At 42.6% G+C, this 24,315-nt stretch overlaps 1 protein-coding gene across 2 annotated transcripts in view; it reads left to right on the top strand.

The window, feature by feature from the left end:
* Positions 1-24,315, top strand: part of RBMS3 (RNA binding motif single stranded interacting protein 3) — a 1,236,319-nt gene that overhangs the window by 588,143 nt on the left and 623,861 nt on the right. For both annotated transcript variants that reach the window (XM_069212004.1, XM_069212005.1), the window contains exon 4: positions 113-204. In XM_069212004.1, coding sequence (XP_069068105.1) covers positions 113-204 — 92 coding nt within the window. The remainder of the gene's footprint in view (positions 1-112; positions 205-24,315) is intronic.

Below are 24,315 nucleotides of genomic sequence, written 5' to 3'. Positions count from 1 at the left end.
ACAGAGGAAAAGATCATCAAATCTCCATCCTAAAGGTAGCAAGTTGTGTTGCTCACTGAAAGTGATAAAGACTGTTAATGTTAACATCTGCATCTTTTATCTTTTTCCACAGGGTACGGCTTCGTAGACTTTGACAGCCCGGCCGCAGCGCAGAAAGCAGTGGCGACACTTAAAGCGAATGGAGTGCAAGCGCAGATGGCTAAGGTAAGGGACTGGATACAGAAATATTGCAACAAAATGCTGAACCTTTGCACACAAACCCTTATGTACCACAAAATAGGCCCTGAAATGTATACCTTGTGCACGCTTGTGTAAGAGTGGCCATCAGCCTGGCATGTATTCACCCACTGTTTCATTTTTTTAAAAAACTTTTGTCCCTATTTCACAACTATTTAGGGCCTGATAAGGACCTTGGTGGTTTACTCCCTCACAAACGTGACGGATACCCTGCCACCGTTTCACAAGTTCTGTAGGATATAATGGAACTGATAATATGGCGGACGGGATATCCGTCACGTTTATGATGGAGTGTTTCCTATCTGCTCTGTAAGCTGGTGACAAGTATTTGTTGAGAGCAGCATTTTACCTTTTATCAGTGCCCTTTAAGGCACTGATGCCAAGCAGGGAGAGGCCACCGTGCTGGAAGACTTTAGTTCATTAATACTGCAAAAAAGTGCAATACGAAGTACAGAGAGGGAGACTGGGTTTAGGGTTCCCCCTACAGCCATGTGTTTGTCATTGCTTGGACGGGCTGTCTTTCGCTGTCAGGGCATTTCAAGGATGGTTTCTTTGCCCGATTTGTGGGCGGATTCAGTTTTGATGATGGGGCTGCAAGTAGTACTTCTCCTAGACTTCAGATGAGACACAGAGCTTGTAATTGAGAATCAGGGCCTGATTTAGGGATTGGCGGATGGGTTACTCTTTCACAAACATGATGCATATCCTGTGCGCCGTATTACAAGTTCCATAGGCTAAGTCGAAATAAGGCCCTTAGGGGGTCATTCTGACCCTGGCGGTAAAATCCGCCAGGGCCAACGACCGCGGGAGCACCGCCAACAGGCTGGCGGTGCTCCCATGGGCATTCTGACCGCGGCGGTACAGCCGCGGTCAGAAACGGAAAACTGGCGGTGTACCGCCGGTTTCCCGCTGCCCTGGGGAATCCTCCATGGTGGCGCAGCTTGCTGCGCCGCCATGGGGATTCCGACCGCCATCCTGTTCCTGGCGGTTTTGGCCGCCAGGAAGAGAATGGCGGTATGGGGTGTCGTGGGGCCCCTGGGGGCCCCTGCAGTGCCCATGCCAATGGCATGGGCACTGCAGGGGCCCCCGTAACAGGGCCCCACAAAGATTTTCAGTGTCTGCCATGCAGACACTGAAAATCGCGACGGTGCAACTGCACCCGTCGCACCCCTTCCACTCCGCCAGCTCCATTCGGAGCCGGCATCCTCATGGAAGGGTGTTTCCCGCTGGGCTGGCGGGCGGCCTTCTGGCGGTCGCCCGCCAGCCCAGCGGGAAACCCAGAATACCCGCGGCGGTCTTTTGACCGCGCAGCGGTATTCTGGCGGGCCCAGCCAGGCCGGCGGATACCGCCGCCGGCCGGGGTCAGAATGACCCCCTTAGTGTCTTGTCTTTTGTGCATTTACTCTGTTGAGAAAGAAACATATTTTTTGTTTTGTTTAGGAATTAGTGTGTACCTTGATGCCACAGCCTGTCACAAAATCATAATGTTATTGGCTAATGTCCCTTGTCCTGATTTGTATGACATTGTTCTCATTATAACATGTTGGAATTTCAGCTTTTTTTTGTTCATGAACTAAAGGTATGCATGTACACGGCCTTTCTTAAAGCTGCATCAAAAATACTTGCCCTTTGTCAAAAGTATCTACTATGCAATGTATTGGGTGTAGGATTTTTACGTCTACTAATTACAATTCACTTTCATCTTCTGACTCCTTTTCATAACACTCTTCGTTGAGGGTTCAGTTTAACTCTCCTAATGCATTCTGTCCAGCAAAGGGGGCTACTACTAGCTCACATACCATTGCAGTCCAAGAGGATGCTATTGCTAAATACCATCTTTAATAACAAAAAAGTGAGACCTATAGGCTTTGCCAAAGCCTTTTTTGTGCCATCTATATGTCTAGTTGGAGACAGACTGGTGCCTTTTTTCCATCCTCACTCCCCCATGTTAAATCCTGGAATGTAAAACATCTCAGACCTCCCCTCATATGTTAACAAAAAGTAATTCCAGGAATATATTTCAACACTTGAAAGAATATGGCTTCTCTTTGTATCGTATTTTGTTGTCTTGAGGACTTGTGGTTTGCAGAAGCGTGCACACGTTACCATGTAGTAAGGCAAAAAAGTTGTCTCTTACGTTATGGGAAGAATTCATTTGAAACTTTACTAAGGTAAACATCTTGGTTTAAGGAATCCGGCGCTTGTGTTTTTAATACACTCTATTTCCTTGTACTTTTGTTCATGCTAAAGTATATATGTTAATATTTTCTATGCATTTTATGATGCATATGGTTTTGCAGTTTATTTACATCGATTTCTGTAATAAAACAATTTGGCTAGCATTTGTTAGTACTATTTTGATGCGCATTGACCTACTGTTAGTAATATTACTCACATTTACTATCGAGTCTACATCATACCCACCATGCTAGTAAACACTGTGAAGAAAGACAACATTTTTATTGCTTGCCTCTGGGATGGTGTGCTTTGGCTTTGCAATGCTTGTTTCTTTAGTTGTTTAGGACCAGATTAGGACTAGATTTTAAGGACTCGTGCTGAGATGCTTTAGGGACTGTCGGAAGCCCCAACAGGCTTTACTGTCAGTCCGTAGTCATAAATGGACGTTTCTGTCTTGGCTCGAGGATAGCCACAGGCTCGCGGAGACACAATTCACCACGGTTTGCTCAAGCGCATCCCACACATGGCGCCGCCACTATCATTAGAGGGTGTTCCCTTATTTGCACGGAGGCAAGGCCAATGTAAAAGGGGGGGATCTTTTTACCTCTGCACCTGCGCCGTATTCCTGAGCGGGTAAAGACGCAAACAGGCCCTTAGTAGGCCCACAAAAGGCGGCATACTGTCAGAGCGCCTCTTGAAAGCACCCCTCTGGCGTGAGAAAACGGGGCTCCACGGACCCCAGACCTCCACGTGCAGGTAGTCACGCACTGCACTCGCCTGCAGGGGGATTTCTCTCTCCCTTCTTTAAATTGCAGGTGTGCTTGAAACAGCCCCTCTGTACCTCACTCCGCTGCCTGGGGGCAGTGCGAGGTCACGGCTGCCCTGAGGGTTGCGCAATAATTGTATTAGGCTGTACAGTCACTGTTTGCACCCCACACATGTTTATAGGTGCACCGTGGCGCAAACAGGGACAGTGCGCTCTTCCCATAATACGCCCCCTGGTGGTACTTTAAGACAGATGCAAGCGGTTCTCTCTGCAGTCAAAAGATTGTAAAAAGAGTTTGAAAGAAAGCAAACGCCCAACTATGTCAGAGAAGCGTGGGAGGCATTGCAAATGTACTTCATCATGCGATCATGGGAGTGAACTGATTACTGGAGCCCAGCTGGATGTTCACCACCTCCCATGAGACACAAGTGCTGCATTTACAGTCCATTGGCAGGGTGGAGTCATCCATGGTTAGGAGCACTTACTCATTCCAGAGGAGAACTATCCTGGTGGAATTTTCTCCACCTCGGTATCCCTATGGAGGAAAGAATCCCCTCCAGATTCAGCATTCCCTACAGTAATTGGAAAATGTTCCCAAAACAACCCAAATCTTAATTTACCACCCAGCTCTAACATATGGAAAAACAAAAAAGAGCTGCTTCCGAGGCCTTTACAAAAGTGGTTCTCTATGGTATGGGAACTTGCAATATCCTTATAATGTACAGCTGGGGTACCATGACCTATACATTATTGTGAGAGAGCTGTTTTCTACTTGCTCAGTTGTGTTTTGTGACACCAGGATACTGGTGTTCTAATCCCGGCATATCCTCTTGACCATACTGTGATCCTGGACACCAGCCATGTCATCTTTACAGTAGTTGCAGTCTTAACTTGCTCAGTTATGTCTGCGTTTTTAAACATTCATTAGGCCTGAGGAACTATATCCTATTTAACTGTTTGGTATTCTAGCTCTTTTATGCTTTGAGATTTTATGCCTGTAGCTTTTATTTACGGTTTGTTGTTTTATTTATAACACATGGTATGTATGTATGTTTTTTTAAACTTTGTATCATTTTGTGTTGTATCTTTTATGGTTGTAAAAGCCGAGGATAGATTGGTTGATATTGGACACATTTCCTAATTATTCTTAATTTCTGTGCCTCTCTGCCCTATTATCTATGGTAATGGTGAACACTTTGAAACAGTATTTACAAAAACGGTAAGAGCTATATAAAATATAGAATTTCCTTAAACTTTGTGCTTCAGATTGACGCATTATACTGATCCCAGAGGCAGTGGTTTGATCTGCCACTTGTAGAACGACGCTGGTGATTTTTGAGTTTGCAGGCTGTCTTGAGTAAAGTATATCATTTTAAATAAACAAATATTTTCTGGCATTTTAAGCTGTGGGCAGGCCACCCCATGTTAAGAGGTATTTTAAAATCAGTAGCCTCATATTGACTCCATGGTTATCTTGATTCTGGTGCAAACTGGAGCCTACTGGCGACCTGAAGTTTCAATTCTTCCAAAAATGCAACATTTTTGCCCACACAAAATACAATGTTTGGGGGAGGAAACACTGCATTTCAGGTTTTTCAGCCTGCAGTGGGGCACCACATGCAGTATAACTGTGCTGTTCCCCACCGTGAGGTGCAGGCCTTGGATTGAGGGGTACTACCTCACCCAGTAAATACCGCACCTTGCAATATTGGTATTTTCTGTTTGTGGTTTCACGTTTTGGAAAGATGAGGTAAATGAATTAGGATGTAAATTCAATGTCTTGTAGGAATTGTTTTAAAAACTTTACAAGATTTTGACTCCCAATTGGAACCTACAAACACATGGTTATTTTAAAGACTATGGCCCATATTTAAGAAAAAATGGTGCATCAGAGCTGATACGCAACTTTTTGTGCCCCCCTCTTACCGGCACCATGGTGGTAGTTAGCACAATAACATTTTTGTCGCTGTTGTGGCACTTCACTAAACTACCATCAAAGATGACGCTAGTGTAGCAAAGTTCAAGGAGGCCCACAGGTTTCTATTGGTGCGTCATTTTAACGTCTGCGCTGAGGATGCTTTAAAAATGACGTAAAAAATGCCGCAGTAAAATCTGTTAAATTTCACTTCATCATTTTTGCAGGGCTCCTAGAGCCGGAATCCCCCCCCCTTGCATATATTATGCCTGGCGCAGCCATGATGTGGCGTAAGGATTTACAAAGTGGCGCAATGCAGGCATTGCGTCACTTTGTAAATATGGCACGGGAAAAAGACACTTTTGCACCGCCTTAGCGTAATAAAAATGACACTATGGCAGTGCTTCGGAGGCACAAGGGGCTCTTAAATATGCCCCTATGCAAATTCCCACTTGTTTTTTTCGCTTTCATTTATATCTTTATATCTCTGTGGAGTTCATTGCAAGTTCGCATGCTTATACTCAAAGACCACCTGCCCCATCTTACTCATAAATGGATTAGAAATTAAAAGCAGAAAAAAAACGTTTCACATGGCTAGCCTCTTGATGTGGGCATTGTCTCTGCCTTCTGTCATTTTTCTTGACAGCTCCTCTTTTTTCCACACAATTGAGCATGTCACTCTGCCAGTGCCAGTTTCATACAATGCTTCCCTACTGGGTGAGATTTCTTTATGTCACTCAGAATTTATGGTTGTCTAGAGACTCCCAGCACCAATTCGGGCATCACTGCCATGTTTAATAAAGCGTGGAATGTGAATAGATTCAAGGTATGTAGGTGTGGAGTTAAAAAGAGTAAATCTATACTTCCCTATACGACCTTGCCTTCTTATATTTTGTTCCTCAGTATTTTGTCTTCGATATTAATATGCCGCAATATTCTTGTACTCAATAATCCAGAGTGCAATAGTTTAATAAACTGTGTTGCACACCATGGGAAGGTGACTGACATACTGTCTTTGCAAACGTACATCCTCATTGGCACATATCAATTTTTATGCCACTTCTTCTAAAACAGGGGTGTGCAAATCTTTCATTATATGATAAAAATTTTTATAGATCATTATTATTTAAATCATTTAAGTGGTTTGTCTATTGCCTTTCACCAGTGACTAATTTGTAAATAAAAATGTGCAGTGCCCAGAGCTATCCTCTGAAACACGCGGCTGCTGCAATTAGATGTCCGAGCTCGGAATAATGAGGCAGCGTAATCCTGAGGACATCTCGGGCCTCTTCAATCCATTTACAGCCACTCCCTGCCCCTTCAGCTCTCTCTTGCAGCTTTCTGCTTTCTCCCTTTCGTTTTCCTCTTCCTCTGTCTTTCCCATATGTGTCTTTTGCTTGCAGTAAATGTTTGAGGCACAAAAATAGGTGCTTGCCCTCAAAAATACGTGCTGGTGAGGTGCACCGTAAACTACTGGCTCAAATGAAGCACTGCTTTTCACCCACGTCGGAGCATCGTTTCCTGTCAGAGTATGGATCAGGTAACACTGGGGCCATTTTGAGTGCATGCGCGCAAGTGGGTATCTCGCTTAGTTTTTTCCTTGTGTGCCCTGGCCTATGTTACACATGTAGCACATCAAATTACGCTCATGCACAAAATGTTTGTCAAAGTCACAGTTTTCGCACGAAAGCCGTACGTGGCTAGAATTTTGCGGCTTTTCATGTTTTTCATAGTTTTGAGGGGAAATATAGGACAATTCCAACAGAAAAATTCTGAACTATGTAGCTGTGTAGCGACAGGTTGGGATAATATTTACATCCCCTATGAACCTATGATTTAGGAGCAAGACCTCACCAAACCAACTCCTGAATCAGAAGTTTAATTAAAAGTGTTACACCTGCCTTCAAATTGTGTTATGCTTTGCTTTTCAGAAGAAAGGTTTTTAAATTAATGTATTATTTTATACATAGGTTTAGCAAGCAAAAAGACTCTGCACACATTGTGCAAATTTAGAACTAAGAAGGGTGAGTAGGGAGGCAGACAGAGCTCATGTAGCAGAAAGAGTATTTTCATATCTTTTAAAAGTAGTCCTGTGTGTGGCATCCACATTTGGACTACATGCACAGAAAGACTTTCAAAATGTTTTCATGAAAATTGTGACTCTGTATGGATCAGTTGGCCACACATGCATTACCCATATGGTTTGAACAGTGCTGAGGTATTGTGTCTATTTACCAACACCTGGGGGTCACAAGTTAGCACTTTACAAATCAATAAATTAAAACAAAAGATCCCAAAAGTGGGCTATGGCACCGTCTTTGTAAAAACCCTCCAGGCTGGTGCCCTAATGAAGGTCTGTTTCAGTTCACTTTAATTTTATTATTATAAGAACTAAAGTCAGGCAGTGCATGCTTATGGTAAATCAAAAAAACTGGCAGATCTTGTCCTGATTTTTCTGCCCAATTTACAGAGAAATGATAGAAATCCGGAATTCTTTTTTTATGTTTTTGACCTCACTGCTCTCTGTAAGGATCAGAAATCCTGATGGACAGAATGCCCTCCTTTAAATGCCTTTTCAAGGTGACCCCCTCACCCTGCGCCTGTCTCCCCGCTGAGATTTGGTCGTGCGTCCACCTGTCAGGAGGCCTCTGACCTTGCAGAGGGTTCACGCGCTGTCCTGCTGTGAGGGGACAGTGCTGCAGGTCCACGGGCCCGTCAGCTGGGAGACGGAAGCCATGCCAGTAGGTTAATCCTGATTGGCTATCAGGAGAAGGCAGCTGTAATTTACTGCGTCTCTGGGAGGAACCGCAGGCCAGAAGCACAGGACATCTTTTTTCGCAGAGAATCAGGGAGGCGGAGGGATACACAGCAGCGAATGGATTCTACTCATTACATGAAGTGGCTCTTGGTGCGTTGTCAGGTCATTGTTGCAGTGACGAATGCATCTGGGGAGAGGTGAAGCCACATCTGGAGAGAGGAGTCAGATTTGCTGGTTGTACAGAACGCAATAGAGCAGAGAGCAGATTTAATAGGTATATCCAGCTGTGCACACCACAGAAAGTTTAAAGGAACAAGAGCGCCTGCATCAACAGAGCTCCTAGGTATGCATGTATTTATTTCTATAGACATTCATGGCCAGAAGTTTATTAAATTAGGAATAGAAATTTCCTAATAGCAATTAACTCTAATTGCAGTTATGAAATCACTATTCCTAATTTATGAACCTGTTTTAATATAGCGATTCCTTGTGGTTTGCAAGTCAACCTCCCATATGTATATCAATGAGGTAGCTCACAATTAGTGACCCACTAGGGATCGTAGCCATCACAGGGATGGCGGCCTGCTGGGGTCAGCAGATCACCATGGCTGTGATTTAATAAAGCAATATTTTTTAAAAAATGCAGACCATTTACCATAAAGAAAAACAGGATGTGTTTCAAAAAAATTAAACGTGGGCAAGGGGCCAATCTTGAAGATTTTTTAGCTTAACATTTTCAAAGGGGATGGGGTCCCAGGAGGACACCTTTCCATTTTTGAATAGGTTACCACTGCAAATTTGTAGCCCATAAAAGATTAATGTTTTGCGAGTGGAATACATACCATATTGATTCAATATTTGGAAGGCATGACCCTTCCAAATCCCGAATCGGTATTTGGTAGCAAATGCAAATTGCAATTCGGTTATCAGTTACCGAATCGCAACTTGCCTTTTGTAGATAGGAAAAAGCTTTTTGAGGTCTCAAACAGCCCGGTTCTGTGAATCGTGCCTTTTGCAACCTCAAATAAACTCATCGGGCCCTCAATGTTTTCCATGTTTTTAGCGCGGCCCAGTCCATTAGATGTCTTCTGATTAGACTGTGCGGGATACCTCCCATCTCACTGGTAAAGTCTGCAATGACCTACAGCTGGAACTCACTGTTGAGACAGTCCCTTGTGATAAGGACCCACGCCCTAGTCAGCAGCTGACTTGACTTCGGCAACGCACTCTATGCTGGAACCACGGCCAAACTACAAAAGAAAATGCAACGTATCCAAAACGCCTCCACCCAACTCATCCTCAACGTCGCACACCGCAACCACATCTCTGCCCACCTCAGAAACCTACACTGGCTACCCATATCGAAGAGGATTACCTTCAAACTACTCACCCATGCACACAAAGCCCTCCACAACACAGGTCCAGCCTACCTCAACGACAGACTCACCTTCCACACCCCCGTCCGCCAGCTCCGCTCCGCCAGCCTCGCCCTCTCCTCCGTCCACCGCATTCGCCGCACCACCGCCGGAGGAAGATCCTTCTCTCACCTCGCCGCCAAAACCTGGAATTACCTACTGCTCCAACTACGCCAGACCCAAGACCTCCTGGCCTTCAGAAAACACCTCAAGACATGGCTATTCGACCAGTAGCTTCCCCCCAGTGATTTGAGACCCTGACGGGTGAGTAGCGCGCTTTATAAATTACGTGATTGATTGATTGATTGAAGGAAGAATGTTTCCATTGGAATGTCACTACAGATAACAAGGCATGGTGGAGTTGTGGTTATTAAAAAGTTGTATTGCTCAGGTCCTTCTCTTACCAGAGAACTAGGTTTTTGTAGTGGTGGTGTTTTTGTTGATGGACTACTCCACACCTCTTGCGTTTTGGCCATAATAAACAAGCTTTGAACTGTATATCATAAATCTTCACTTTATATTGTACCATTTTGTTTAGATGTATGGAAGGGTTTGATTTTTTTTAATACCTTTAGAATTTTTACATTTCCTTGGGGAGGGAGTGTCATGCCAATTTTGACGTAGTCGTTGTCCGACAGCAAGTGCTTGACTAAAAAAAAAAAAAAAAATCCCAAAGGTTTTCTTAGCAGCCACCATAGAGCTGACAAGTGTCAGTCTTGATTTCTCCGTCTTGCCTTTTTTTTCTATCACCCTTCATTTCCTGTCCCTTTAACTCACTCTTAAAGGTTATTTTTTATCCCTGTTTTCTCCCTTCATGACTGTTTTCCTATAATTAATTTCCTTCTTCCTTCTCCCTCTTCTGTTTTACTATCCCTTGCTCTGTATCAAACTCTGATAATAAAACATGAGTGGGCCTGGACCAGATTTAATTACGCTGGTAAAATTCCCAAATTTCATGTTACTTGATATTCATAAAATGTTTCATAATTGTAATTAAACCATTACACATAAAGTTTTTAAGCGAACACTCAACTCTCATAAAAAATTCACAAGACATCAGCATGAGACTGGTTTGCACAGAAAATGCTTGTCAGGAAGAGAGAGAGAGAGATATTAACAAGTCTTCTCTTGGTATACTGAGAAACCTGCTTAGGTGAAGTGCATAATCAAGATATGGGCAAACCACATTTCACGTTGACGCATATTTTTGCGGGCCCCACTATCCACAACCACTGGCAAAAAATAGCACTTGGGTCAGCACCAGTGCTCCAGTGCTCCAGTGATTTGTACTCTGTGACCGGTTTGGAAAAATCTGAGTGCTTTCATGTGCATCACCAGTTTGAGGGGCTTAGGCCCATATTTATACTTTTTTAGCGCCGCATTTGCGTCGTTTTTTGATGCAAAATCAGCGCAAACTTACAAAATATCATTTTATTTTGTACGTTTGCGCTGTTTTTATGACATAAATGACATAAATGCAGCGCTAAAAAAGTATAAATATGGGCCTTAATGTCATCACTGGTTTGTGGTGCAAAGAACTTCCTGGACCTCTTTCACTCAACATGTGTTGCATTGTTTTGGTTCCACCTCCCAACACAAGTTTGTTGGTTTGGGCCTATGTGGGAAAAAGCGACTCTCTCACATCCATAATTGAAATTGTGATCGTTCCATAGTTTAGTCCATTGTTTCCAGATCCAAAGTAGATTTCCACATGATCAGAATGTGCTTAGAATTTAGGCCCTCATTCTAACTCTGGCGGGTGGCGGTTGCCGCCCGCCAGGCGGGAAGCGCCATTTGGCCAATACCGCTTCCCGCATTCTGACATTCCCGCTGGGCCGGCGGGCGCTAAGCAAGTTAGCGCCCGCCGGCCCAGCGGGAATGAGGGCCGCAACACAGGAGCCGGCTCCGAATGGAGCCGGCGGTGTTGCGGCGGTGCGACGGGTGCAGTTGCTAAGCAGACAGTGAAAAGCCACCCTGGGCCCTGTTAGGGGACCCCTGCACTGCTGGCATGGGCAGTGCAGGGGCCCCCAGGGGCCCCAGGACAACCGGTCCCCTCCAGCCTCTTCCTGGCGGTGAAAACCGCCAGAAACAGGCTGGCGGGAAGGGGGTCAGAATCCCCAAGGCAGCGTTGCTTGCAGCTCTGCCCTGGCGGATTCGCCCAGCCGGGGGTAAACCCTCGGGAAACCACCGGCCCCGGTTTTCTGACCGCTGCTTTACCGCCACGGTCAGAATGGGCTAGGAAGCACCGCCAGCCTGTTGGCGGTGCTTCCGTCATTCGTGGCTCGGAATGACCCCCTAAATGTGTTGATCTTACCCCTCTGCCAACCTTTTCAAATAGGCATTGAAGACAAACATTGAGGGAACAGAACCTTCATGCAAACCTCTCCTGCTCCCTATAGCAGAAGATTATGACCTCTGGATTTATGAAGCTTTTTCATTATGGTTTTTAGCATTCTCTGTCCTGGCCAAATAAAGCAGGGTCATAAACAAGAGCGTCAGACGCAGCATTCTCTTGAGTGTAGGAAGAACATCTGCAACAAAAGAAAAGCTGTGATTGTCAGACCACAAGTGCGAAGCTTGCCAAGACTGACTCATCCTTCAATTTTCTCAAAGATCTGTACATTGTGTGCCATTAAATCAGGTAAAATTAACACCTGTTATTTAAAGTGCTTAGAAACGGCAGAAGCGCGGTATGAGGTGCTGCATTGGAATTGAGCCATCTGTGCATCAAAGTTGGCTGTGCTCTTCTAGAAATATTCAACAATGGTAAAAAGCCTGAATGTCTGGTCGTTAATCGTGTGCAGCTGCATCCAGTTCAGAAAGGCTGGATCCATGCCAGGTTTTGCAGCTATCCACATGAGATAGTATGCATAAAATGATTCAAAATAGTAATTTGTTTCTTAGCCAAAGTCTGCCATGGATCCAGCCTGCCATGTGCATTTTCAACACCACTTGTTTAGTGTGTGAGTTGAGGGCTAAACAATCTCTTTAGGACAGTGGCACACTGGTAGAGTTTTCACATGGGGCCTCGGCTTATTTACATGAAAATTTGTTCTGGAATTTATTCTTTCAAATCTTTTCTTCCTTAGTTTGATAGCCATGTTTGCATATTGAAGTTCAGAAGCCCCTTGCTTGACTCTGAGAATAATTCTCTTCAGAATGACTCTCTTTAAAACAATATACCTCACATATATTTTAAGCACAATTTAGTCTTTGTTTTAAAATAGATTATTAATTATGCTATTCAGATTAATTATGAATTTTGAATATTGAAAAATGCATTGTCATTATAACTTCGAGCTTAACAGCAAATTGCTAGTGAAGTAGTAATTCTTTTACTCATTACTAACAAAGCTCCTAGTCTGTCTCGATAGCCCAAATTCTTCTTAACTTTTTGTTTTGGTACATAATTTTTTTTTTTTTACAAATAATTGCCGTAACTTTTTTTCTGCATTGTTTCAAACGTTTTCTTTTTACGTTTATTTAAGCAACAATGTCGTTAGTTTAAGATTTGTTTAAAAAACTAAATTGGTAACATTTACCTGTTTTATACTTTTAAATTCAATCAAATAAAGGTTGAAATATAAGCATCTTGTTACTTTTTAGTAACATCATTTCAACCTGTGCATTGCTTTTTATCTTTACCCAAGAATCATCTCCATCCACTTTATTACTTATTTCTGTATGTGAAGTAATTGATTAATTGCCCTTTTGCAAAAAGAAAGCCTTTTCCTGTATTGTTCTAATTCAAAGGAATTGGTTATTTTGAGGCGAGTCACTTAAAGGGTATCCATTTTAAAGCAAGTAGTTTGGCACACTGCCATTTCCCTCTATTTCGAAAGATGAGACTCACAGCTCTGTGTCTGTAAATCAATATGGTAAGTCATTATTGTCAAAGTTACAGCTTTTCAAATATGGCATCTCCTGAAATGCATAATACACAGCAAATTTGATACAGCACACAACAGAATGAAAATTACATGTATCAAAACAGTTATGAGCCAAGGTGTAATGAATAATACATATATCAAAACAAATACAGTGTTTGAGAGAACTAATATGCTACTCAGCGCATAAAGTGAATAACTCACACAAGGCAGTGAATGCCGTATACATACATATGGCACGTACCGAAATCTATATCACTCACTGTTGAATGAATACATTCCTCACTGGAAAGGATATAGGAAATACTTTCATAAATATGACAGCAGTAAATAGTATGATACTTATTGAAATTAATTAAACCTGTCAACAAATCTGTGACAAATGTTGTTGTGAATAAGACACATGCTGAAACTAGTACAAACCTCACAAAAAATAATATGAGACATGTTAACAATAACAGAATGAATATAATACATGTTGAAAAGACTATTACACTCATCGTAATGAATATGATTCGAGTTGAAATTAATATCACACACTCAAATGACCATGATGGATATCGAAATGAACACGACACTCTTTGAAATGTTACATTTTGGAGCTGTAATGTTGGCATTGGCGGCTTCCTATGGATCATAATACACACATTACAGACATGCAGAGTGAAATTACTCAAAGCTAACTGAATCCCCAGACCACTGCACCAGGCCTTGCTGATGCTTGGTCACACAAAATGTTTCCTTCGATTTCTTAGAAATTTGTTTTGCATGAAATGGTTGTCTTCATCCATCAAATATCAAAGTCTTGGCAGGAGCTGACATCCCTTAAAAAAGATGACTAATCTTTATAAGGATGTGAGAAGCATCCAGACAATTCCTATTTTGGAATGTTCAAATAGTTGATTTTAAAATAATTGTCAAAGTCAAAATTCTCTTTATTCGATTAATCACTGTAAATTATAAAAGCGAATAAAATACAGAGCTTATGAAGGTCACTTAAAAATAGAGCAACATATTTCAATGTGTGAAATAAAACACCCCTGCTACAAACCAAGATACATGAGAGCAAACGGTACAATTATCTAAATATTGGAGGTACATTAAAGCGGGCCTCTCGTGCTTTAAAATAATATTTTGGGAGTTTTTTCATAATGGAATCATCCATCCAATGCAAGGTCTATAGAAAGGATTTCTGGCACCGTTAACAAAGTTATAATTTCTGACCCCTCCATAGGCAATGCACTCATGCCTCCTTGGTTAAACTTGTGTGCAATTTCCGGTATATCCATCCCATGGGCAGTTGCCTTGAATTGGGTAACTCTAGTAGCACATTGTTCTACTGCCTAGAATGTGTACGTAGCTCCACTAAGAGTTGGCACAGCCATATATTAAGATTGAGTGGCACACAGGTTAAGGAAAGTCAGTGTAGTCAGAGAGGCTCAGTCCTGGTTGGCTGTCTAGACTTCAGTTTCACTGTCTGCTGCACACATGCGTATCTCTTCCCTTTCAGCTTTAAGTAAATGAACACATGGTTTCAGGGATGACACAATGTGGGAAAAGAATGAACAGGGAAGGTGACTGTAGTAAGTGGATTAGACTCTGACTGTCAGTAGACAAATAAATACACGTTGAGAACGTAATTCACCCAACAGCTTTTCTGAAAGAGTCACATTTTTATGAACGCCCCTTAATCTCAGCCTTCGTTTTCAATTAAATACATCACCACAACCAGTCATTACTAGATGGGTCATGCACTGCACTATTAGACAGTGGTGTTGATCGGAACGTCTGACCGAGAAAGGGAGCTGCCAGGCTGTATATCCGACTTAAATGTTAAAATGCCTTCTCATGACTTGAAATGTTATGAGAACTCAAGGATCAGTGGGTTTTATTATTCTGAGAACTGCTGTCACAACACCCAATTTTATTAAACAAATGGGGTGTTTCCAATCTTTTGGGGCAAGGATTGATTTCGATCCTCATTTATAGATCTTTATTGCTAACGAAAGCAGAAAGCAGTTATTGATCAAATTCATAGTGCTGCAACAATTCTTAATAGAGCAGTACTGTCACTCACTCAGGACTGGAGCTCAGTTTCACCACCAGCTTTAAGTAAATATGATCTTAAAATGATCATAATGCAATAATAAAATGAAAATACTGGTTATTCTCCATTTCCCCCTTTGTTCTGTCAGTAAACTTAGCTTGAATCTGCTTCCGGTTGCAGAAGTTTTGAGGAGATGCTCTTCAGATGAGCAGGAATGAGGAATTACAAAGATGCAGAGATAGGAAGATGACAGAGAAAGCCACGTACCCTTCAACGCTACACTTCAGCACCCCTTTTCCCATCCGCTGCCTTCCCCTTCTGGCTCAGAGTTAATCTCTAAAGAACCATTAGCAATGCCAGTAAGCCTAGCCTATACCTGAAAGTGGTTTTTCAGTCACTGATGAGTTGAGGCACTCAATAAGTAATTACACATGCACTCTTACTCATTTTTGCACGCGTACGTCCATTCATCCACCCACTGACTTATTCTTGTATTTACCCACAAAAGCATCTGCGGTAAAACTGTCACATAAAGTCCCAAAAGCAGGTGGAAATAGATTAAAAGAATAAAATTAGAGAAAAGAAAACATGCCACCATCTAAACTTGGAGGGCATATGCTTAAAATACAAAAATAAAATGAAATACTGTAGTTGGCAGCCATCTTGCAATGCCATTGTACATAGTGTATCATTGTTTTAAGGTTCCAATGTGTTGTCACATTTACAATTAATGTGTTGGCCACCTGCGAAGATTAAAAACAATGATAGGTTGTGCACAATACCATTCTAACGTAGCTACTTAGAAAACGTCGCACTGGGTAGCCATGCATCTTTGAATCTTAAGGGTATAGTGCGTCACAGTTGTACTTAGCCAAGGTGGTCAACATGATGCTTCTGAACATGGTAACTATTTTGGGGAGGTCAAACATTGAGACACTATTGACAATACCATTGCAAAATGTCTGCCCACCTTAGAACTGTGACCACAGAGGGGTCAGCACATTGCAGATGAAATGAGGTCCATGCACACCATCTGGGAAGCTGCAGGGTGCTGAAAATAAAAGTGAAACAAAAGAAATTAAAGGTGATCTATAAAAGAAAAATATGGAAACATGGAAATGTTAAGGATTGACCACCAGCTCAGATTATGAAACATGCACATTTTTAGGTGGGTGGGCATCAGGCCCAAGTCTGTTACTCACAGAGCAATAGAGTCAATAACAGAAGTTGGCTAACTGATTGCCCGTGCAGTATGCCGTCACGGGGAGAAGCAGAACAAGAATGATACTTCAGTAGGTAGTAAAGGGCAGGCCCGAAGACCACTTATGTACATGTGTAGGATTATTTAATGTTTTTTACAAGAACCTGGCACATGTTACTCAGAAACACCTCTGCCCTATTACAAGGGTCTGACAGACACTACTCCACTTAGGAATGATTACCACACTATTAACATTGTACCCCAAAGGATTTATCCAAGTGGGTAACCAGTACTGAAATCTCTGCTTACTGAGTTAATCTGTGATATTCCAGTTAACAAAATACCGGGCTGCTGCCCTCATCCCAATGAAATAATGAGCTATCTTTAAGGGCCTGTTGACTTTAACAAAAGCATTTCATAGTAGGTAAGTCAGGTCTACTACCTTTGTTGTAACCTTTCATAATAAACAGATCAGACTTGTGGCATCTGACATAACCTTTCCAGTGAACCAATAAAGCCGTTAGCCTTCATCTTGGTTGGTCGCTATAACGAACTGAGGCCTCCGGAATTGCACATAACCAGGCAACCATGAGTAATGTTCAGAAAATTACAAATATATATAAAATTACAGTTGGCTAACCAATAGATGACTCCTGTGAAAAAAGTCTAACAAGGATTATCACATTGCAAACCTTCAAGTGTAAGTGTTTGTCCTAGGTAGTAACCAACACCCTTTGCTACTGCTAGTGGTTTGTGAGATTACACCTAACAAAGTATATATCTATAGCATTTAACACAGTTTAATGGGAATCCATCTTTAAAGGGCTATTGGGGGTCAACAAATAGTTTTCACAGTAATTGCTCAGACTTGTGTCTTCGTTTTTAACTTTTCAAAATAAATGTAACATATCAGACATATGGCTCTGGAGATTTTTCAGCGGAAGCACACTTTACTGCCCACTCAAAATCTGTGCTCAGTGTAAACAATATTTGAGTAGAGCCACAAACCATCTCTGCATAAGTCATTGATTGTATAAGGTCTAGTCACACCTGTGCTGGCAAGCGAGACCTAAAAAGGAGACTACAGGGAATAATTATTTTAACATTGCTGACTCAAACTTTTAAAACTTTTGGTTCTTCTTTCCCTGTAATGTCTTCAAGGTCTTTCCTCTTATTCTCCTTTGTAGGTCACTCCATACCAACCCCCACCAAGCTCCAGTTTTGCTTTTGTTTCTTTATAAAGTTCCTTCACCTTCACTTGAAAGTTACATTTAGGTCATTCAGCTTACAAGAGCCAAATCTACACAACACATTCCTGTTTCTTAACTTGTCTCTCAAACTCTACTGCTGTTAAAAATTCACCACAAAAGCATCGTCTCTGTCTTTTTTTTATTCCTGATTTCTCTAATTCTGTTCTTTAAAACAGCTGAATGTTATTTCTTACAGAAAATTAATTATAATTGTACTTTATTTTAAGTTTCAAAAACAACATCAGTAGTGAAAAATGATTTTCATCACACATTTCCCACCAATTTTTATGTGCAAACTATACTCACATGCATCATTAAACTGTTCAGAAAGATTCCTCTTTTGACAAAGTACCTTTTGATAAACAGCCTTTCAGCATAATCTTTCTCCAGAAGGCAGAAATCCTTCCAGACACAGGTGATTAAGATTCACACCTCCAGAGTCCATTTGCTGGAAGTTACATTTTTCACCCTGCCATTCCTGTGCTGTGAGGTTAGGGCCCAGCCAATCACTTCTTAAAGATCTCCCGCAAAGTAACTTATCATCTGACAACTGTTTATTGACCCACACATTATTATCCGGCATGATTCACTTCCTGGACCTGAGAATACCTTCAGGGCAGCGGTTGTCTATTTTGCAAAATGTACTCTTTTCTGATATTAACATGCGCCAGCCTCAAGCACCGCCTGGACGGGATCAATACCTCATGTCTGATCACAGATCCAATAAATATAAGACAAAATAATCCACCTTGCTTTGAATTGTACTTTTACTGGTTGCAAAAGGAAGGCGTACATTTGGAAAAAATGCAATTTTTGTAGTCTTGTTGCTACCCGACAAAAAGAGGGGGAGGAAATTATATGTGAAGACAATTTGATGGCTGCCTCAGAACCATTGCTGGCCACCAGTAGGGGGCCACCAGGATTTCTTGGCAGGATATACCTTATCCATCAATTTATCATATCTGGTACTATGAAGGGTGAGTTAATGGCTTCCTTTGTGCCCCATGGACATCCCCATCAGCAATAGGCAAAAGGGACATACATATTTGAATTTGATGTTACCCTCCACTTAAAAACTCCTAAAATTTTCTTTTTCTACTAAATGACCAAATACAATGTCTGCTAACACAATGCACATCTGTAAAAGAGGGTCTCAAAAACAGTGGTGCAAATTAGTTTTCTGAAAGAATATTATTAAAAAGCCCTCTTACATTGGTGCTCTCTCATTCATCATTTGTATATACTAAATATTAATGAGCTTCTAAGATTTACATTTCCACATCTGTCTGCTGTAAAAAGTTATGCAAAGTGTATTATGAAAAGTCTGCAGGGGTGTGACCCAGAGGTCTGCACCCAACACCTGCTGTGCGCAGCCTTTAGGTGTGCAGCACATACTAGCTGTAGGACTGGCCTTCGGCTTCCACGTTGGCCAGCACCCTGCGTACACTTACAAGTATGCCTCGGGCTGTGTACTGCATGGGTTGCCCATCGTATCAGGAATTTAACTAGATCCTGCACCCATCCCTCTCCAAACACCCAAGAGACATCCTCGCCCCTTGTCCTTCTTCCCCGACACGCACGCAGAGACACAGCAGTATACCGATGACGAGAAGCCCAGGACCCAAATAAATGCATCATCAGTGTGACCTATAGTAGTTCCCACGAGCTTTCTTCTTTTATCCACTACTAAAGGTTTATGATTTCCAAGCAGGAATTCCCTTTACGTACAACCAGGAGTTCAAGGAGTAGGACTATATGTAATCCAATTCCCTCACCAGTTAGTAATGATCGGGAGATACCGTTTGGAAAGACAGGTGTATATTCCTTCTGGGGCTTTATTTGAATACAAGGGCGCACACATGTTTAGGTCTGGCCTTTGACAGATTTTGCTGTCTCTCCAGGCTATTTATTTCCAAGCAAATGTATACGTAATATACATACAGAGAAGGATTTTGGTCAGCAGGCTTCATCCATTGGTCAGTTTATTGTCATTTACATTTTGCTTCCGCCTCCCATAGCACATAGCATGAAGCTATGGGTCAGCCCACTTTGCCCATTGGCTTCTTTCACTTTGATTGACAGCACAAAGCTTATACATATTGATCACATCTACATAAAAGTAATTGTTTTCTCTTCAATGATAAACCTAATGTCATTTATTTTATTAATTTACTTGTGTTAAGTTTAAATAGCAGCTGCTTATTTTGCCTATCCATCAGGAGTTTTTTGTTTATCATATTCATTGTTTTGAAGTGTTTAAATGACATTTTAACATTGAAGATGGGTGCAACTTCAGTGGTTGGTCAAATAGCAATATATTCACGTCCCCTTCACAAATTATAAGAAAATACATACACCAACTATAGTGTTTGTTATTAAGAAAAAGTAACTAATAACAGGATCACATTAGTGAATATTGTATAATTTTACATTAGATACTGTAAACATATTACTGCCGGATTTAGGTGACTGCTTGTTATTTTTCATTTGTTTTTGTGGTAATTGCTTAAAATAAATCAACTCAACCCTTACACCAGCTTCCCAAGACCGGCCATATTGGCTTTGCCAATGTTTGTTTACTGATAGTGTGGGTTATTGTTCTTCTCATTCGTTTTTCTGGCACATGCTTAAAAAAAATCAACGCAACCCTTGCACCAGCTTCCCAAGACCAGACATAGTGGCTTTGTCAGTGCTTGCTCACGCCTTGAGACCCTGACAGGTGATTTGTTGTGCTTTAGAAATCCTGACTGATTGACTGATGATTCAATGATGGTATGGGTTTATGTTCTATGGTGTGCTTCTTAAAAGGTTGTTGTTGCTCCTTGTAGGGATCCCATTATGTGGCTCTGATGCTAGGCAGTTGTGGCTCGCGTGAGGGAGAAGGGCTGGGGCGAGTGACCAAAAAAAAACACAAGTAATAATTAAAAAAAACGTACCTGTTTCACCCCGCCACCACTGCACCGCTCCTCAGCTGCAGGAACAGGCTCAGGCTCCCAGGCTGCCTTGCATCCAATGCTAACGCTGCTTTCATGCTGCGGGCAGCATGAAAGCAGCATTAGCATTGCACGGAGCGCCCTGGCTGGGCGCTCTGAGGCAGAGTGGGAGCCTCTGCCTGCTCTCTCCAATCCGGCACTGCGTTGCCAGGTTGGACAGAGCCTAGTGCAAATGTGTGTTGGGCCGGCCCGAGAAGGCCGGTTAAACATACATGCACACTTAGGGGGAGTGCTGTGCACTTCCCCTTTGTCCCTGTCACGCCCGTGGCCCTGTCCCTTTTGCAGTAAAAACACAATCAACATTGTTTATTATGTTTTTACTGTAAAAGTTTTGCTGTTGCTGCTGCTGGCGGGGGGAGGGGGACGCTCCCCTGCCATAGCAGAGGAGCCGCCCATGATGGTTGGCATGTGTAGGTCAATCGTGCTCACCTACAACTGTCACATCCAATACATCTTCACTTGTGGCACCTACGAGGACTCATTGAGGTCCATAGCGTGTCTCAATGATGAACATACAAGGACAGCTCAGCACATATTTAACATACTGGTTTGTTGTCATGCAGTTAGTTTGGGTTCAGTGCTGGCTACACATCGTACATCCCATGGGTGTGACGTTCCTCTAAAGCCACACAGGGGATGTACTTTTGTGACACTGTAAACAGTACTGTACAGACAGCCTAGTGGCCGATTATGACTTATTTGTGTGTCTGTGACCATTTTTCACATGTTGGTGTGCAAGTTTGAAGTGCGCACTTATTCTCTATGTAACTGTGATGGGTTTGGAAGGAGAAGGGTCGTTCCTGTGGTCACAAAGAGTCTCAGGTGCTCACTCGCTCTTATTATGTCTGAGGTGTATCGCAAACGCTTGCTGATGCTTCAATGCAGCAGTTACCGTTTCTTGGTGGTATCTGACTTTTTGCCTTGTTCTGGACTAATTTCTCATTATGGTGCCAATTAGTGTTGCACCATGCCTTCTGCATCTACTACCACTGTTTCAAACCACATCTATATAGCTCCTAACACCGTACAATCTCTAGGCACTCTCAAACATTGAACACTGATATTATTCTGGATCTGTTGTCACTTGCCTTCTTGGAACCTTAAGAAATAATCATTACACCCTTCCTGAAAGGCTAATCTGCAAATTTTTAGGCATCTTCCAAAATGAAACCCGGCATGACTGTGGCCCTGTGGACACTCTTGCTTTCTTCCCTGCTTGCTCTTGTGTGGTCGTTTGAGCGCAATGTTTCCCAATGCCTGTGGTTATCAACATGTGCCTGCAGGGCGTTTACCCGGAATCAGGTTTCTGGTTGGCTCAAACATCTCTTCCGGGTCGGCTGCCAGGTTCCTGTTATGATTCTTGGTCTTCCAACTGCTGCTTTGAACATTTCTCTGTTCTTCCCTCCAAAGGTTTTAGGCAAATCTAGAAGTGTAGATTGAAAAGCCATAGTTTATGGATTCAGGATTGCTGTCAGAGGTCAAGTGAAAATACTTACAAGTGGTCTGACCCAGTTTTTCCCATTAATGGGAAGAAAAGGGAAGCAAGGAAAGAGCATTTAAATAAATATGTTATTGCCTTCTTGTTCCTTTAGAAACCCTGCCCCCTACTTGGAGCAGAATCTCTTATGCTTCCTTTAAATCAGGTGGTTGGACAACTTTAACCAGTAAAAGGCGTAAGACATTACCTCACTTCAACCACAGGAGGTGCTGCATCATGGTTCGCAGGGACTATGTAGTTAAATAGTACAGACTCCCTCCACCAAAGCACAAATTCAACCACTGTATTATGAGGATGCCCCATCTCAGGTGTCACCACCTAATACTTTGGCTATCTGACTTGAGCCTCCACGCGGCAACATCATTTGCACCACTGTGCCGACATTGGGAGACAGATCTATCACATCCTTGCACGGACAAAGAATGGGCTGCGCTGTTAGCAGGTCCAACACATGTTCCCCAAAACTCCTTGTTTCGACTTATACAATATTATATTGTACATAGAGCAAATTTGACCCTAGCTAACATTAACTAATATTTCAACAGAACAGATGCTGCTTGCCCTCATTCTCATCAGGTTGATGCCAACTTTCTCCACATGTTATGGACACGTCCCACTTTACAACATTACTGTGTGGGGTTACCCACCATCTATCCACATGAATGGGGTGGATTGCCCTGCATACCTGTGAAACCTGCCTAATGGGTCTTTATCTCAGGGAAAAAAAACATAGCGCCACCATAGGTTTTTTGGATTTGGGACTCCTAGTGGCTAAATGCATCATTACCCACTGGTGGAAGTCCCATGAGCCCCTGACGTTAGAGGTCTGGTCTCACTCCGTCTCTACATGGGCTTGGGCTGAGAGCGTGGCACTACACCAACACGACAATCTGGGACTCCGTAAGTACCCCATCTCAGCTAAATGGGACACTATTTTAGATGGTCGCCACACATCCCTGCAACATGGTGGCACAGCTCACAGTGACAACACTGTCTCTGATACGCATATGCCAGGGACGCCGCACACCTCTTAAAAATCTGTTACTTTGAATTGCCCTGATGGATCATGCTTCCTTGCGCTAGGGGAATTTTGCAACATCGTGTGTTGCTGCTGTGGGACTGGTATAGTTTGCAGTCATTGACTCTCTTCCTTGTTTCTTCCTTTCTCTACTCCCATTTTATGATTCTACAACCCAAGAGAATCAGAAAAGTCTCCCTGTTGCTTGAAAAAAATGCTATCACACTCTGGACTGCAATAACCTAGTAATGTTAGTCACATGTCTTTATCTAATTCACTGGAAACACTGCCATGTAGGATCGCACACATCTGCTGATACCACATGCCTCACCCCAGGTATGATTGTGTTTTGAATGCCATTACTTACGTTGATATGCAAATTTAAATTCATCCATTGCATGTATAATTGTGTACCCTGTGCTTCAATGTATAACTGAAGTAAAAATTCTATAAACATTTAAACAAAAAATGAGGATGCCCTTTCTCTCATTTGCTGGTTGGTAATACACATGGTGCATGCTCACCTGAGCACCTGCCGCTGATGACAAGGTAAGGCTAAAAACTGGCATATTTTTAGGTTTTGCGTGGGGCAGCGCATGCTCTGTCGGTAAAATCTTTTATAAATAGAAAAATCTTAAAATAGGTTTAGAGCCCACAGATTACTTTACCATTACTCACCAATGTTTGCCTTTGATGTCACTTTTGCTTCTTACTGGTCAGCACCTCCTGCTTGCCTTCTGCTTCCTCATGAAGCTTCAGTGTTTGTCCCTGCCATGGAGCATGGACCAGGTACAGTTTCCTGTCTGCAACTAGTGTTCTTCCACTGGCTGCATGCTTATGCATCTACTACTTTTTCATTTTTTGTCATGTACTTTATGAGTGCATATGTCTGCAATTCCTTTCTTCTCCCACAATCTGTGCATTTGCCCCAACCTCACCCCTTCCGCTGTCTGTTGTGCTGCTGCCTCCTTCTTGCTGCACCTCCCTTGTGCTGCTTCCTCCACCCTCTTCCTACTGTCTGTTGTTGGTGCTCCCTCCTCCCCCACATCTCCCTCGTATTGCTTTTCCCCGCCCTCCTTACACTCTGTTGTGGCTGCCCGCTCCCTCCCCGCACCTTCCTCATGTTGCTTCTCTCACCCATGGCTTCTTCCC

This window comes from Pleurodeles waltl, chromosome 10, assembly GCF_031143425.1.
Source record: "Pleurodeles waltl isolate 20211129_DDA chromosome 10, aPleWal1.hap1.20221129, whole genome shotgun sequence".
Taxonomy (NCBI): Eukaryota; Metazoa; Chordata; class Amphibia; order Caudata; family Salamandridae; genus Pleurodeles; species Pleurodeles waltl.
Note: the sequence above shows the minus strand (reverse complement) of the source record. Positions and strands in the feature narration are given on the sequence as shown.